This window comes from Populus euphratica, unplaced genomic scaffold (genome assembly GCF_000495115.2).
Source record: "Populus euphratica unplaced genomic scaffold, PopEup_1.0 scaffold2.1, whole genome shotgun sequence".
Lineage (NCBI taxonomy): Eukaryota > Viridiplantae > Streptophyta > Magnoliopsida > Malpighiales > Salicaceae > Populus > Populus euphratica.
Genome location: NW_011499846.1, coordinates 3,844,027 through 3,859,829, shown reverse-complemented (window position 1 = coordinate 3,859,829; position 15,803 = coordinate 3,844,027). Strand labels below are relative to the sequence as shown.

Below are 15,803 nucleotides of genomic sequence, written 5' to 3'. Positions count from 1 at the left end.
TTTAAAGAACCAAAACCAATAAAATAGGATTATTAAAAAAATAAACCAATTAAATGTAACTATATGAAAAAAAAACATCAAACATATTAAAAATAATAAAATATTTATTTTTTTTATTCTAATATAAATGGCTCTTCTATTAGTTTTTTTCTATCAGAATAGATATGATAAAAAAAACTATATTTATATTATTCAAAATGTTATTTTATCAATTAATTTTTTAAAATAGCATTTTTCATTAGAGATGCTCTTAGCGTGTGTTTGTAAGCGTGATTGTAGTTTAAATTTAAAATGTTTTTATTAAAAATATATTTTTTTTAATTTTTAAAAATTATTTTTGGTTCCAATATAATTTAAAAATATCAAAAAGAATATTGATTAAAAATATAAAATATAAAATATAAAAATAAATAAAATCAAAATATCATAGCTGATTAGCAACGACAAGTAAAGAAATCAACAATAGATTTATCAGTTGTTGATTTAAAGTGACACGCACGCATGTATTTCAAATTAGCATCGAAAATTTTCATGTTTTCATTTAATAAATTGTGCGCGCAAAAAACTTAGGGAAGATGCAATCATGAAATATGACGAATTTGAAAGGTGATTGAGGCTGGAAAATCCTATTGTTGAGTCATCTTTTTAATGCTTGCCCATCATAAAATTTCTAGTCTTTGCAAGGGAATAAAGCCATCTACTTAATCCCAGAATGATATTAGCAAAACCCGACCTTGCTAATTTGCCATAATCATTTATGATAAAAGCAGCGTATAGATATTGTGGTAATGTTAGTTTTTTATATTTTTTAATCAAAATAATATTCTTTTAAAATTTATTTTTGATATTAATATATAAAAAAAATCTGAAAATACAAACAAAAAGAAGAAGCAAACGGATACCCGTATAGCCTAACGGTGAAGTGTTGGGCGTTGCATGATGTGCATACAAACCCATTAGACTCCATTGCAGGCTGAGACGGCTTGCTTTTGACTCTTCAGGTTGAAGTAGATTCTTGGGCCATACCTAACCAGTCCTTGTTCTTAGGCCCATCAGTAAGATGTTCTGCTCTTTTTTTATTATTTTTGACCAGTAGCCGGCCCATTGATTAATTATCTCTCACTGAATCTCTCTTTTGTCTTTTTTTTTTTTTTTCTTCCATGCCCGGCATCTTCTTAGAGAAATGAGCTTCTTGAAAGGCATAATCGACTCGTTAAGTACAATCTTCTCAGTTCCTGAAGACTCACGCTCACAACACCAAAACCCTAACTCTACGTCGACCTCTACTCCAATGGACGGCATGGATCCTGGAACTACGTTTTCTAACGAACGAATCGCGTACAAACTGAAAGGATACTTCGATCTAGCCACGGAAGAGATCGATAAAGCCATTAGAGCTGAAGAATGGGGATTAATTGATGACGCCATTGTTTATTACAAAAACGCTCAACAGATTCTCATCGAAGCTGCCTCAACACCTTCGCCTTCTTATATTAGCTCTAGGTAATTTCAATTTTGAAATTTTAATTAACCTGATTGATTTTTTCTTTTGTAGCTAATAACTATTGGGTTTTTAAAAAAAAAATTGTTCAAAATAGGGAGCTAGAGAAGGTGAAATCGTATCGACAAAAAATATCCAAATGGCAAGGTCAAGTTTCTGAGAGATTACAAGTTTTAAATCGGCGAGCAGGTAATCATTCTAGACATGAATTGATTATGGCAAGCTCTTTTTTTATTATTTTTTTTTTAAAAGAAGAAAACAATTCTAGACATGAATTGATTATGGCAAACTCTTTTTTTTTATTATTTTTTTTTTTAAAAGAAGAAAACAATGTCTGGTAATTGAAATGATTGATGTAGAGTGATGATATTAATACTTTTTTTTTCTTTTGTTTTTTGTATCAGCTGGGACTTCAACGAGCAAGGTATGGTTTGGTGTGGCCCCACTGTAAGTTTATATTTAAAATGAAGTAATCTTTTCATTTTTTTTATGGATTTAGATGTTTTTTATAGACTGACTTAACATTTAATGAAGGGAGTTGGTTTCTTATGGTTCGAATAAGGGTAGGATTTTGTTTGTAGCCTAGTGGTGTTGAACTTTGGAATTCTTTCTTACTATATCAAAACCTGTAGGTGCTGCTTGCAATTTGAACCTGATTTTAAAACTGCTGACAATGTGTATTTAGGAATTTTAGGTTTTTATGTATCCTGAAGAGTCTCTATGGACTACAATTGTTGTGAAGGGAATTTAATATGGATATGTGTATACTCCCTTTGCAAGAAATTGATGTCTTCTTGCAGTCATTTTCGATATAAAAATTTCAGCTTCACAAGTATATATATGGATGTCAAAGTAGAATCACTGCATGTAATTGTTTGAGCAGAAAGAAAAATGTAAGCACTGAACTATTTTTTTCCTTAGAAAATTGCCAATTCTCTACAGCTCATGATCGGAATAGGTAATTCTGTTTCATTTAGCCTAGATAGCTTCCCTCAAATACTTGATTAAACTTAAATCCAATAGTAACTGCCGACAACCAGAATGGGTCCTGTTTTTCAGATAAAGTTTTGCATAGAAACAACAAAGTGCAGTTTGTAATAAAGATTAATTCAGGATTCAATGGAACCTACAACTAGATATCTAATTTTGCAAAGTTTCTTGAGACATTGTTCTTGTTTTTGTTGTTGTTTTGATTCTCAACAAGCTTATCATTTTCTTTTTGAAGAAGTATCTGCAAAATTTGGATGTTTTGGATTTCCAAGTGATGTTGATTATGTTATTATCCATATGTTTTTTTATTTCCCAAAATTTTTGCAGAACACCTTAACTCATGCGCCTACTGCGGCAGTTCCATCATCAAATTCTAGGCAAGGCCTGTCACAGAAGTCAGCTCATTCCACTAGAAACATTCCAGTGATCAAGAATCAGACTGATAAAGCTATAACCTCAAAACAAAGGCAAGATTCTGGTAGTGGCTATGATGCAAAATTGATTGAAATGATAAACTCAGCAATAGTGGATAAAAGTCCTTCTGTTAAATGGGAAGATGTTGGTAAGGAGTTGCGACAACAAATTTCTTTCTTTGTTTCTGTTTCCAACTTTTTTAACTTTTACATTTTAGACTTAGTGATGTAAGTCATTTTCAGCTGGACTTGAGAAGGCAAAACAAAGTTTGATGGAAATGGTTATTTTGCCTACTAGGAGAAGAGACTTGTTCACTGGCCTTCGGAAACCTGCTAGAGGTAACAAAGATTTATATATTGAGATTTATTATGAAACTTAAGAGCTTATTACGTCAATAATAACTCTCGATCTTTGTTATTCAGGTCTGCTTCTCTTTGGTCCGCCTGGCAATGGGAAAACCATGCTCGCCAAAGCAGTTGCTTCAGAGTCAGAAGCTACATTCTTTAATGTTTCAGCATCTTCCCTAACATCAAAATGGGTACTATTCTTCTTCTTTTTTCCTTACTAAAATCAGGAGAAGAAAAATTATTCTGCCTCGTGTTCTTGGCTCTTTGCGTCCTTCTAAAGATTGTCTAATGATTTTTTTTACTTGTAATGAATTAGGTGGGAGAGGCTGAAAAGCTTGTTCGTGCTCTTTTTATTGTTGCTATATCCAGACAGCCATCTGTGATTTTCATGGATGAAGTATGTTACTCTTTCTGCAAACTGTTTTATGATGGTCAATTTCAACTGAAACCATGCTTCTCTTCTTTTATTCTGATGTACGATGTGTGGTGCTTGCATTTATTTAGGTCAAGAACAGTGGATTGACTTGACTAAAATAGTTGGCTAACATTGGTTGTTTAGTGGATTAAACAATTGATATTGCAATTCCTATCTGTTTGGTATTGCAACATGGTAGTATCTATGGTGATTTTATTATTTAGGGAATTTGCAGTAAAGTTTTATGCTTCGCTTTGCATCAATAACTGGTTTCTCTTGGACAGCTGTATTCTGTCATTGCTGTGACTTGAGTTAAAATGAAAATCTGTTTACATTTGGCTTTCTTTTTCTTGCCACTACCAGCACACCACTATCATCCTAGTTGTTCTTCAAGCTTGATTCTTTTTGTATTTGGGATTTAAGTTGTTTACAAGTTCTTTATTTGCTGTAATTTGTATTTTATATTCCCTTCTTAGTCCTTCGCGGAATGCTAGGTGTTGGCTAAAAAATTAGGTTGTGTTTCGCTCTCAGTTTCTGTTATCTTTTATTTTTTTATGGCTAATGCCAGTCTCTTGTTTCTGCAGATATAATGATTTTGTTTATCCTGATTGTTAACAGATTGACAGTATTATGTCAACAAGGTTGGCTAATGAGAATGATGCAAGCCGAAGATTGAAGTCTGAATTTCTAATACAATTTGATGGCGTGACCTCTAATCCTAATGATTTAGTCATTGTTATTGGTAAGCTTTATGTAATTGAGCTGTAGCTCTTAGCATTTGGGTCTGTCAACTTCACTTCGCTGTGTTGACTGTTGCTCCAACTTCTACTTTAAAACTTGTCTTTATAGTCATGGTGTCTGCTGCATTTTCCAAATGATATTGATCAATTAAATATGGAACACACATGCATTAGTGGCTGGCCAAATTCCTCTGTCTACAGAAAATTTGCAGTCAAGGGAACAAGTTGTAAACTTCAACTTCTCTGGTTCAGCATTTCCTATTACTTTTCAAATTACACTCTTGTTGAAGTTTATGGAACCTTCATGAAGTGATTGCTTCATTGCGTTTTCTATTTGATCACTCGTAGCCATAAATATTCATTTTCCTATGAAACAAGTATATCTATTATTTTTCAATAGCATGCATCATTCTACAGAACTCAACACCAAACTGACATCCAGTTATTTTTTTCATTTTACCCTCAAAAACTTAGATGACATGTAATATAGGCTCCAAATAGTTGTGAGAGGCATTCTGGTTACATGATTTAAGATTCTTGTGAAATTCTATTGCAGGTGCCACCAACAAGCCGCAGGAATTGGATGATGCAGTTCTTAGGAGATTGGTCGGTATACTGTTCCATGAATTTGCTGCAGCTTGATTTAAATGAGTTGGATAATACTTTTCTTTTCAACAAAACATCCTTATTTTATGTTGGCATTGTTCAGCCTAATGTTACCAAGGCAGGACTGTTAAAATAATTTGAGCCTGGGTATTCATGATCAGGTGCCTTCCTGGTGATTTGGATTGAGAGAGGGCTTGTTTTCTATTTGTATCATTCAAGTCTATTGTAAGCCTAGGTCCCAAACATCAAAGAATGAGGCAATCAATTTGTTTTTTCCAATTAAGTCCCCGTTCCCCTCAATGTTGCTGCCATCTAGCCTAATGTTGCCTACATAGGTTTTTTTAATCAAATGTAAGAATATAATAGATCAAAATGAAACAGGTCAGGAAGCTGGTAAGTCATATATACACATATACAAAAGCAAAAGCAAAAGGGAACATGCTCCCATGCATCAAAAATACAAGGAGACAGCAACCAAGAGAGAGAACTAATGTTGCCTAGATAGTTCCATCCAATAATATGAGCTTAGGCATTTGTGCCAGAAATGCTGATAACGACATTATCGATGTCGTGGATTGAGAGTATTCGGGCCCATCGTAGGCACAAATATCAAATTTGAAGTATTTTTTCTCTCTATCTTCTAGGTGGTATCAGCTTTGGATTTTTCTAGTTAGGTCTGGTTTAGTTAGATGGGTTGAGCATAAACCACCTCTGTAACTGACTGCAGCCTGCCTTCACAACAATCTAACTAATCAGTTCTTCGCTTTTGTCTTAAAAGTGTTTGCTGTTATATAGCAAAAAGTCATGGTAGAAGAATCAAATTATGCCATTTTTTCATTTGGATTGTTCTTCCTTGATAAAATCATCTTCATATGTGGCTTATCTGAATTCAATCAATTTTCTCTCCTAAATTTAGTTTATTTAACTTTTGTGACTGAGTTTGATGTGAAATACTGAACAGGTAAAGAGAATATATGTACCTCTACCGGATGGAAACGTTAGAAGGGTTCTTTTGAAACATAAACTCAAGGGCCAAGCATTTTCCTTACCTGGTATTTGTGTGCTCTCTCTGTAATTCATTCTGTCAGTGGTCTTTTTTATTTGAAAAGTACCATACCCTTGCATACCATGCTTTAAGAATATGTTTTTCCTGGTTTTGTTTTGTGGTGTCATTCATTATAGGTTGAAACAATAACTTAAGAAGACATTTGAAATGTCCTGAGAAAATTAGTTTCTAAATTCAGAGCAATGCTTAAAAAAGCTGGTTGCTGCAATCATAGTCATCTTTTAACAGGAAATGGATATTCATTTGAAAATCTTTGGTAAGTTGTAAAAAGATAATATACCTTAGCATGCCTTTGCTCTTTGAATTGCCAACCTCAACCCGTTTTTGCACACTTTTAATTATTATTTACCCATCCACCCCCTTCTTTTTGGCATCCTTCTATGTTTCTTTTGTGCCACCAACCTTCAATTGTAATCAATTTTGCTGAGCATCTGCCTTTTTTCAGCTTCTCAAACTTTTTTTTGCCAAGCTGTAGATAATGCAACAGAAACAGTGCATTGGAAAAGCAAAATTGGCATGCATCATGGTTAGTGTCTGTTTTACTTCGATGTGATAATTTACAGCATACAATGTGTGACAGGTGGAGACCTTGAAAAGCTTGTTAGAGAGACAGAAGGTAAGATACCTAATACGTATTGAATATTGCATTTATTGGATGGCCATGACATATAGGAAAGAAGAACATTCAAACTAAAAACTAAATCCCTTCAGCTCTTTGCTTATAGGATATGCTCAATATAGCTTACTGAACACATTCAATGCTTATGTCATTGATAGGAAAATCTTTGATGTGTGAAGTCCTTGACATGTATTATAGCTGGCCGACAGTCAATGTATGCATGCCACTTAGAGGACTTGTAACAAAAGTGATCCTCAAACATCAATGACAGTGAATAAAACTTTCAAACTAATATCTCAATCCTTTTAACTCTCTAATTTATAGGATATTCTGGAAGTGATTTACAAGCCTTGTGTGAAGAGGCAGCAATGATGCCAATTAGGGAGCTTGGTGCAAACATTCTCACTGTCAAGGCAAATCAGGTAATGCAGCTAAAAACATGGTCTTTCTCTTTTTATGTTCTGGTAAATTATCCATAAATAATCTTAGGCAATCATGTATGGTATGTCGTTGGTAGATTTGAATCCATTACCATATCCGTTTGAAGATTTCTTGACTTTAATCTCATGCATGACCTACAAACCATAATCACCAGTATTGCTAAAAACTGAAGTTGGTTCACTATCTTTTTATATGAATGAAGTGGGTTCACTTATTAACACTTGTGGATATCCCTTGTTTTAGAATATGAGCATTTGAATTTAATTCCAAACTATTAAAAGAACTCAGATGAGTGACTTTTAAACTGTCATGCCCAAACTCGGTTTTCACTGCGTCTTCAATAGCCCTCTGGAGTAGGGTTTCTGAAACACATCTCCCGAAGAAAACCCTCACTCCTGAGGCGCCTTCTGAAATTATTGCTTGGTCTTTTTAAATGAGTTGTAGGTTAAGATTTTGATTAAAATATATTTCTCAAGTTAGATTTTCCATTGATTGTATCTGGATTTTGAGTAAAATTGATGTTGTGTGGTGTTTGCTTGATTAGGTAAGACCGCTCAGATATGAAGACTTTCAGAAGGCATTGGCTGTAATTAGACCCAGCTTAAGCAAAAGCAAGTGGGGAGAGCTTGAACGATGGAACGAGGAATTCGGCTCCAACTGACTTCCTGTCACAGCATGAACTCGATTCAGCGCTTCTCAAGTCAACTTTTACCTGTCAACTAATCACAAGAAAGGCACCTGCATTTGATGATTCTTTTTAAGCCTTGTGTTGCTGCATTATGCTCATGTTGCCTTTCAGAATATCGTCTCCTCTAGGAGTGTGATTCTTTGTATCACTGTTGTAAAATCAGCCTTGGGAACAAACAATCCAATTGTAAGAAAGCACTTTACGTTCCAGAAGTACTGAAATGCACAAATTTGTAAATACATTTTGTTTATATATATATATATTTGTATCGAGTGGCTGATATCAGTTGTTTGCATAGGATGGATTAAAGGTTATTCTCTTACACCTCCTGTAACTTTAATCACATGGTATAACTACAATTAATTGCAGATTAACAGCAGGTGGGTGATATAAACATAGGGAAAAGTTGGAAGTCTTCTGTCTTGGATAAAACTTCTGACCCCACGGCTGGATTGTACTTCCTCGTACATAACTTCAGCCTTCTTTAATAACCTGGCTCTGTCACCACCAGGAGGACTTTTGGGATTACCATTACCTGCATGTGTTGATACCACTCCTGGTGCCCCTCTACTATCTTCACAATCATTTAGATTATCACAAAACATTGAACTGGCAAACATAATCAACGGGCAAATTAAAATAACCTTCCTGAAATTATCCATAAGTTAAAATATAATGAAAGCGAAAGAGCTAAAAACTCTTAATAAATTATTATTTTTTTCTGTTCTATTATTACTAAAAAGACTAAATTACTTTCAATTTAGGGTTTAAACAGATCACCTAATAATGCTTTATCATGATATCAAGTTAAAAAGTCTTAGAATTAACACTTTTTTTTTTTTAATTCAGGAAACAACCTGCTTTCTCAAAATAAATTCTAGAAGCAATTATTTTATTACCCTAATGCAAATTATCGGAGAACATAGAATCTTCCATATCCAGATGAATTTTCGTTCTACACAGCCCCTTCCTGTGCAGAAGCGGGAGAGAAAATACGTTCCTAATACCAATTTGAGGAGTCAACAGAACATGTGTATATCCCATTTGAATTTCATGCACAGTCACAAAACATGTATATCCCATTTGCATTTCATGCACACCGAAGAACCATTTTTCTTGATCTCTAGTGGACAATTTAAGAACCAATTAGTCGAGCTAAGCGTGGTTACAACATGTAATATAACAAACCACACCATGAGGTGTTCGTTGATTACACAATTTCTCATTACAACGGAAAAACAAAGGCAATCCTTGTTTCCTCGGTAGAACACCAAAAAACTGATCTCATATGATAATGGAAGGTTCCAAACAAACTCAACATAATCCAAATAAAAAGCTAAGAGGAAAGGTTTTTGTTTTGATAGGTACCAACCATGGTGTCGCTTATGGTAGTGTCACTGCTATTGCTGATAGTTCTTGTATCATCATTGGTCATGATCAGTTGAGGACTTGTTGGGATAGAAATACAGAGATCGGTGTTTAAGCTTCTGCAATCTGCTTTATTTGGCAAGTTCATTGTAGGATATGAATGAACATTCCCAGGGACAAATGGGATGGTAGCAGGAATTGCAGCAGGTTTGGAAGCTTCCAAGTGCTGCTTAGAACCTCGATGCATGTGCATCTCACAATACTTCTGATTAGCTACAACATCCCTGCGGCATCGCCACTTCTTTCCATCTGTTCTTCTACACCTTCCCAGTTCAAGTTCCACATCATTCATGTAAATGTGTGAGGCACCGCAACCTTGAACTGAAAACAACAGTAATGAACGTATGAATCCAATCTTCAAAACAAAACAAACTGTTAGTCTAAAATCACTCTAAGAATGGTTTCGAAGGAGCTCCGAGTCTCGCGCTGCTGAAAAAAATCCAGCAAATAATTCATGATCCAATTGTTCAATGAAAAGGAACAGGACAGATTTCTTAAGCAATAAAAATTAAACTTATAATGGACTCACTAACTAGATTGCGAACTGAAGCCTCCAGGGAGACGGATAAATTGCTCAGCGCATCTAGAGAGCAACCACTACTTTTGAGTTCACACCACCTAACATACAGCATTCTTTCGTGAAATGGAATGGAATGAACTACAAACTAAGACCGCATTTCTTCAGTGGATATAAACTCTAACGACAATGGTGAGAAAGTAAGGAAGCCAATATGGAACTCGCTGAGAAATTAAATAACTCTTTCCAGACCATTAAAGATGTCCTGTTGTTTTGAAAAGTATAGTCAAATATACACAAGCTAGAGTGAAAATCTCTTCTCATAGCAGTAGTAATTTCAATTCACATAATGTATACTACCTTGAAGAACACTCTTCGGGGAGAAGTTCAATCCTTGAGATATATTGCTACCAGCATTTTTTATTTTTTTGTTGCTGCAGTTTTTGTCTATTATACCCTTGTAAGTAACAGAGTTGCTGCAATTACTGTTTCTGTCATCAATGTAGTGTCTCTTTAAGTTGATGCTACTCTTGTAGTCGTTACCAGTGGCTGTAATGTCAGCATGAACAGCACTAGCGATCATAGTTGCAGTGTTCTTGTAGCTGGTAACAATGCTAGTAGTCATGGTTGTAAAGGGGTTTTTGCGGTCAGCATTAGCAGTAGTGGTCAAGCTCATGCCAGTGATTTCAATGTCAGAATTGCAACTTGTGGTGCAAGTGGTTAAAATGGCGGGGGTATTATCAAGAGGTGGGGCTTTTATCTGTGAACTTACTTTGGCTAAAGTAGAAGAATGAGTGGTTGAATTGTCTGAATTCTTGCTTGAATTGTGAGGTGATGGTTTTTCAGAAGCAGCAGCAGTTTGAGAAGCTTCCACAAGCTTTCTTGAACGTTGACGGCCTCTATGCATATGGCGTTCACAATACTTCTGACCAGCAACTACATCCTTGCTACACCTCCATTTCTTCCCATCAGTTCTTCTACACCTCCCAGGTTCTGGATCCATCATTTGTCTATAATCAAATCCCTGAGGACTTAATCCCACAACTGACATAAGAAAGCAAATTAATACAGGTGGTCAAATTCATTTAAATTTCTAACAAATTAACCTAAACAAACATAAAATTCAGATTCCATGCCCACCACACATCATTTTTCGAAAAAAGCACGAGTCCCCAAAAGGGTGTTTCATCGAGTAAAAAATCTCAACCTCTGCTAAACAAACATGAGATCATCCCAACATGCGACATGTTGTGTAGGACTATTAATCTCAACTTATATTTTCAAGTTACATAAGCATTACCCCCCAAAAGGGTGGTAGTAACAAATTTCAAGGCTTGCGCATACAAAAGCATCATGAAACAATTCTAAATCACATTCCTTGGAACAAGAAAAAAAAATAGAAACAAGCACAATCGCCTTAAAGCAAGACAAACAAAAATGAATCCAATTAAGACCATTAAACCAAGAAATGCCAGGTCTTCAATTAAGCATGTGTAAGCTTAAAGAAGCACAAAAAAATCTAGTAACAAAACCCCATTTTGAAGCTCAAATCCACTAACCTCAAACCCCAAGAAAAATCAAGCAAGTAAAACAACCCCCACCCAGGAAATTAGTGACTTAACAACAACTAAAGAAAAGATATTGACTTACAGCTTGGGAATTGCCTGTAAATATCAACACCACTAAATGACCCAAGAGAGCTGCTAGCAACACTATGCCAAATGGGAACTACAAGATCAGGAGGCACGCGAAGACCAGCTGCTATGTACTTGAATATCAAAGCTTGCTGTTTAAGCTCATGCAACTGAGTATCTGTTAACTGTGGGAACACGTGTCTATCATCTTGATCATCATCACCATGATCACCGGCACCAATCCCGAGAGACAATTTCATCGACGGCGCTGATTCTTCGGATACTCTTCTCTCCATTGTCGTGTATCTACAAAAACAAGAACAGACACAGGATTGTGTACCTGACAGTGAGTTTAATGGGCATTGACAGAGAGAGGAAGAGAGAGGGAGGCAGAGGTTTCTTTCAAAAAGTGAATTCAGAAGCCAAAACAAAAGGCAGTAGCTCCACCTCTTTAATTAACCACGAGCATAGGGCATCTCCCTTCTGAGTGAGGTTAAAGAGGTGTCAGATTTTCTGACCATAATCAACTGCCTTGCGTGCTTGCTTGCTGCAGACAAAATTCAAAAGGAAAATGCACGTGACTGTTTTTCTAGGGTAAACTATACTTTGGACCCTAAAAATTTCACAATATTTCATCATGGTATATATAGTTTAATCTCTTTAAGTCTCCAGAAACTCTAGTGTGATTCTTCGTTCTTAAATAGCTGGCGGCAATTTTCTGGTTCATTCTGTAAATTAGTTTATTAACTAGTTTTCAAATATAAATTAAACCCTTCTTTATCTTATTAATTAAATCTTAAATAAATGCCATTCTCCATCTAATACATGGCAGGTAAATAATATTGTTATATACAGATACAATTAGATATTTAATTAAAAAAATAGGTGTTGTGATTAAGAGATAGAGAAAATTTTGTAATAAAAAATTAAAAAATAAATAAGAAAAGAGGCATTTTATTTTAATTATTTTCTTAATAATCAGTATCTATTAATATTTTTTATACGGGTAGGAAATTTTATTTTAAAATGAATTATTTCTTCTTTAACTTTAATTAGGGTTTGAATATTGATATGTAGATAAAAACCGAACTCACTTATCTTACCAGATTATAATCGTCCAGGAGTTCTTAACCATGTGTATTACTTAGAAGTGAAAATTGTTAATCTGTAAGGATCTAAATTGAATATTACTAAATCTACAGGAACTAAAATGTAGCTTGTCCTTTTCAAAACCCCCCACTCAAATAAATCAAGCGTGAAGTACAACACCGCATGAGCACTACTTGTTGCCATGTTGCGTGACATCCTGATGATGGCTTACTTACACGCGCCTTGTCAGCATGCTGGCTTTGTCCTGCAGAAATCCTGACAAGAACATGACACGTCAATGACCTTTCTGTTTGGTGGGTCCGCACTATCTAGCATGAATAAGTGGGATCCGTTTTTGGACAGGTGGACTACGCCAGTGCCTGAAGGAGTGTCCACGTGTCAAGTCGGTCGAATTGTTTTTTCAGGGCTTTGTGTTTCAAAATTAGAGGGCCAGAAACTCCATATTTTCTAGGGCTCATTTGACCCAGGATAGCGGAAGGATGGAATTTGCAAGAACTAATTTTAGTTGGGCTTCTTTAAAAAAATATACATCTGGGCTTATAGTTTAAGATTGACAAAAGCCCGATCCACAGAACATCGTGTCGTGGTCCCACCCAGGGAAACTACTCAAATCATGTGTACCAATTCAAAGTTTCACTTAATTTTTAGATTGTCATTGTGTTTTTTTTTTTTAAATAATTTTTCACTTCAAATTAAATTTTTTTTAATATTTTATATTATTTTAATATGCTGGTATTAAAAGTAATTTTAAAAAATAAAAAAAATATTTTAATATATTTTTAAACAAAAAATACTTTAAAAAAATTGGTGTCATAATCTCAAACATCCTCTAAAATTGCTTTTTAGTATATTATTAATTAATTTTTTAAGTATTTTTACATATAAATATATCAAATATATATATTTTTATTTTAAAAAATGTATTCTTAATATTAACATATTAGAGAGATTTAAAATCATAAATAAATAAAAAACAATAGATTTAATGAAATGAATGTGTATTAACTGGAATTGATGTGTTGGAGTAAGTTAGTCAGCTGAATTATTTATAAAAATATAAATGATAGATGTACCGACTGTCGTAAATGTAAATTTTAAATTATAACAGTGTAAATTAAATAATCAAGTTTTAAAATTATTTTTTATAAATTATTAGTTTGAATTTTTTAAGTTTTACTGTTACTGAATACTTATACAATTATTAACTTTAAAATTAGTGAGATTAGTAAATGTAGATACAAATTTGGATATCCACAATAATTGAAAAATAATAATATCCTTTTCAAGTGTTTCTGATATCTACCAAATACTTTTGGAAAACCAATTGATTCCGGCGTGGGTTCCCAGCAAGCAAGTTGGCCTTTTAATAGAGGCTTCGAATGTTGAGGGGGCACACAGTCACATGGCATCTGTTGGAAAGCAGCAACATACATATATAATATTTTGTCAGTTTAGGATTTGGCTTGCGTGCGGTGCTGCGTTGCTGCCGACAAATATGTGATTGCTCGAGAACCATACATCAAACCTGATGTGGTCCCGTTTTGATTGGAGTACAAACAGCCTGTGGTTTAGCACATTCATTCTTTCACTTCCGTTTATTTTCCACGTTATATTTTCTTCACAGAATAAAAATGAAGTCCTTCACCGGTGTCTTTTAGTCACGGTTTTGGCTGCGGCGGAGATTGTTTTTTACTATAATTTTTATTTTAAAATATCTTTTTATTTTTTAATAAATTTATTTTTAAATTAGTATGTTAAAATAATTAAAAATATAGAAATAATAATTTAAAACCAAAAAAATAAAAACATGAAAGCAGCATAACCTGATTTGCTAATCAAGACCTGGATCACTGGTCGGGTTTGCATTGGTTGATTCATGTTGGCATAAAAATATAAAAAATTATTATTATAATTTTAAAATTTGGTTCGACCATTAATTTAAGTCAATATTTTGATCATAAGTGAGATTGATCATTGATCCAAGTTAATATAAGAACAAAAACTATTACAACCACAGTATTAAAACTCAAATTTGAGAAACAACTTAAGCTGAGGTTTAGTCATGTGTTAAAAAGATTAACTCTAGTTAATCCAGATCAACATAAAATAAAATAAAAATATTATTATAATTTTAAAAAACCATTTGAAGGTCAACAAAGGACAAGAACATGATCACGAAATATAAGGGTCAACCAAAGTTGACCCAAGACAATTTAAAGGTAAAAATTATTATTTTTATAATTTTAAAACTTGATTTAGGGGGTTATTTAGGACAAGGTCTCGATCGTGGCTTAACCCAAGTCAATACATAAATAAAAATGATTATCGTTATAATTTTAAAACTTAAATCAATAATTAATCAAAATCAAGGTCCTGCTTATGAGGTATGAATATCAACCCAATTGACCCATTTTCAAAAATAAAATAATTAAATCAAGTTTGTTTTAATTATTTTTTAAAAAATAATTGATTTTTTACTTATATTTTTTATCGAGCTAACTTTTAATTTTTTAACAAAGTAATATTAAATTAATCATTCTTTTTTTAAAGTGAAAAAAATCATGACAAGATTTTGATGCAAGTCAAAAGATATTCCTAACAAAGCAAATTTATAATTTTTTTTTCAACGAAAGATTAAATAAATAAATAAATCTATTCACAAATACCATCCCACACGTAACCCAAAATCACGGTCTACTACTCTATGAAAGTTTTAGAAGACACGATGCTGTTTTCCGCGACAGCGAACCTGCAATTTGAGATCATACAGACTATAAACAGAGCAGGATTTTCAGGATCACGACTTTGTTGACTGTATCAAGCAGAGAATAAAGAGAATTGGAACTCCCTTTCCTCCTTTCTGTTATTTAAATGAAAAATCAATTTCAAAGAAGAATCTACCTTATCATAGACGTCGTACTAACCAACATGGAAGATTTTCACATCATTTATTACAATCCACCAACCATGCGACCTTCCATACGCATGATTTGATATATTAACTCAGGGCCATCATGCTCGGACAAACCAACAAAACATTATTTTTTCCCATCAATAATACAACCTTTTTCATGAAAAGATTTTAAGGTTGGACTGTATAAATTTAACCAGTCACAAAACAAGCAACAAGGTGAAGACAATCCCAGCCACAATTAGGCAAAGGTCAGAGATAAGTCAGGCCAGGCCATTGAAAGTTAGGACAAGCCAAGCTAGTTCATGCAATCTATATTTTTTCTACAACAGTGTATCGTTTCTTTTTGTATGCACATCTCAATTTAAGTATTATA

General features: G+C 33.8%; 2 protein-coding genes across 3 annotated transcripts; one reads left to right on the top strand and one right to left on the bottom strand.

Moving 5' to 3' along the window:
• The first annotated feature begins 1,112 nt into the window (after window positions 1-1,112).
• Window positions 1,113-8,079, top strand: LOC105132702 (AAA-type ATPase family protein). Its single transcript, XM_011036349.1, has 13 exons — window positions 1,113-1,503; window positions 1,599-1,690; window positions 1,906-1,925; window positions 2,819-3,053; window positions 3,148-3,243; window positions 3,328-3,443; window positions 3,569-3,649; window positions 4,286-4,409; window positions 4,964-5,013; window positions 5,975-6,065; window positions 6,660-6,695; window positions 7,023-7,120; window positions 7,684-8,079. The coding sequence occupies exons 1-13, from the start codon at window positions 1,184-1,186 to the stop codon at window positions 7,798-7,800; spliced, it is 1,476 nt and encodes a 491-aa protein (XP_011034651.1). The 5' UTR covers window positions 1,113-1,183; the 3' UTR covers window positions 7,801-8,079.
• Window positions 8,080-8,966: 887 nt separating this feature from the next.
• GRF9 (growth-regulating factor 9) lies at window positions 8,967-11,931 on the bottom strand. Of its 2 annotated transcripts, XM_011036336.1 has the most exons (4): window positions 11,854-11,931; window positions 11,423-11,712; window positions 10,133-10,816; window positions 8,967-9,576 (listed from the first exon to the last, which is right to left on the bottom strand). In XM_011036336.1, the coding sequence occupies exons 2-4, from the start codon at window positions 11,700-11,702 to the stop codon at window positions 9,164-9,166; spliced, it is 1,377 nt and encodes a 458-aa protein (XP_011034638.1). In that variant the 5' UTR covers window positions 11,703-11,712; window positions 11,854-11,931; the 3' UTR covers window positions 8,967-9,163. The 2 variants fall into 2 exon arrangements, with proteins under 2 accessions (XP_011034638.1, XP_011034630.1); XM_011036328.1 differs by having other exon boundaries at window positions 11,423-11,922.
• Window positions 11,932-15,803: the final 3,872 nt, after the last annotated feature.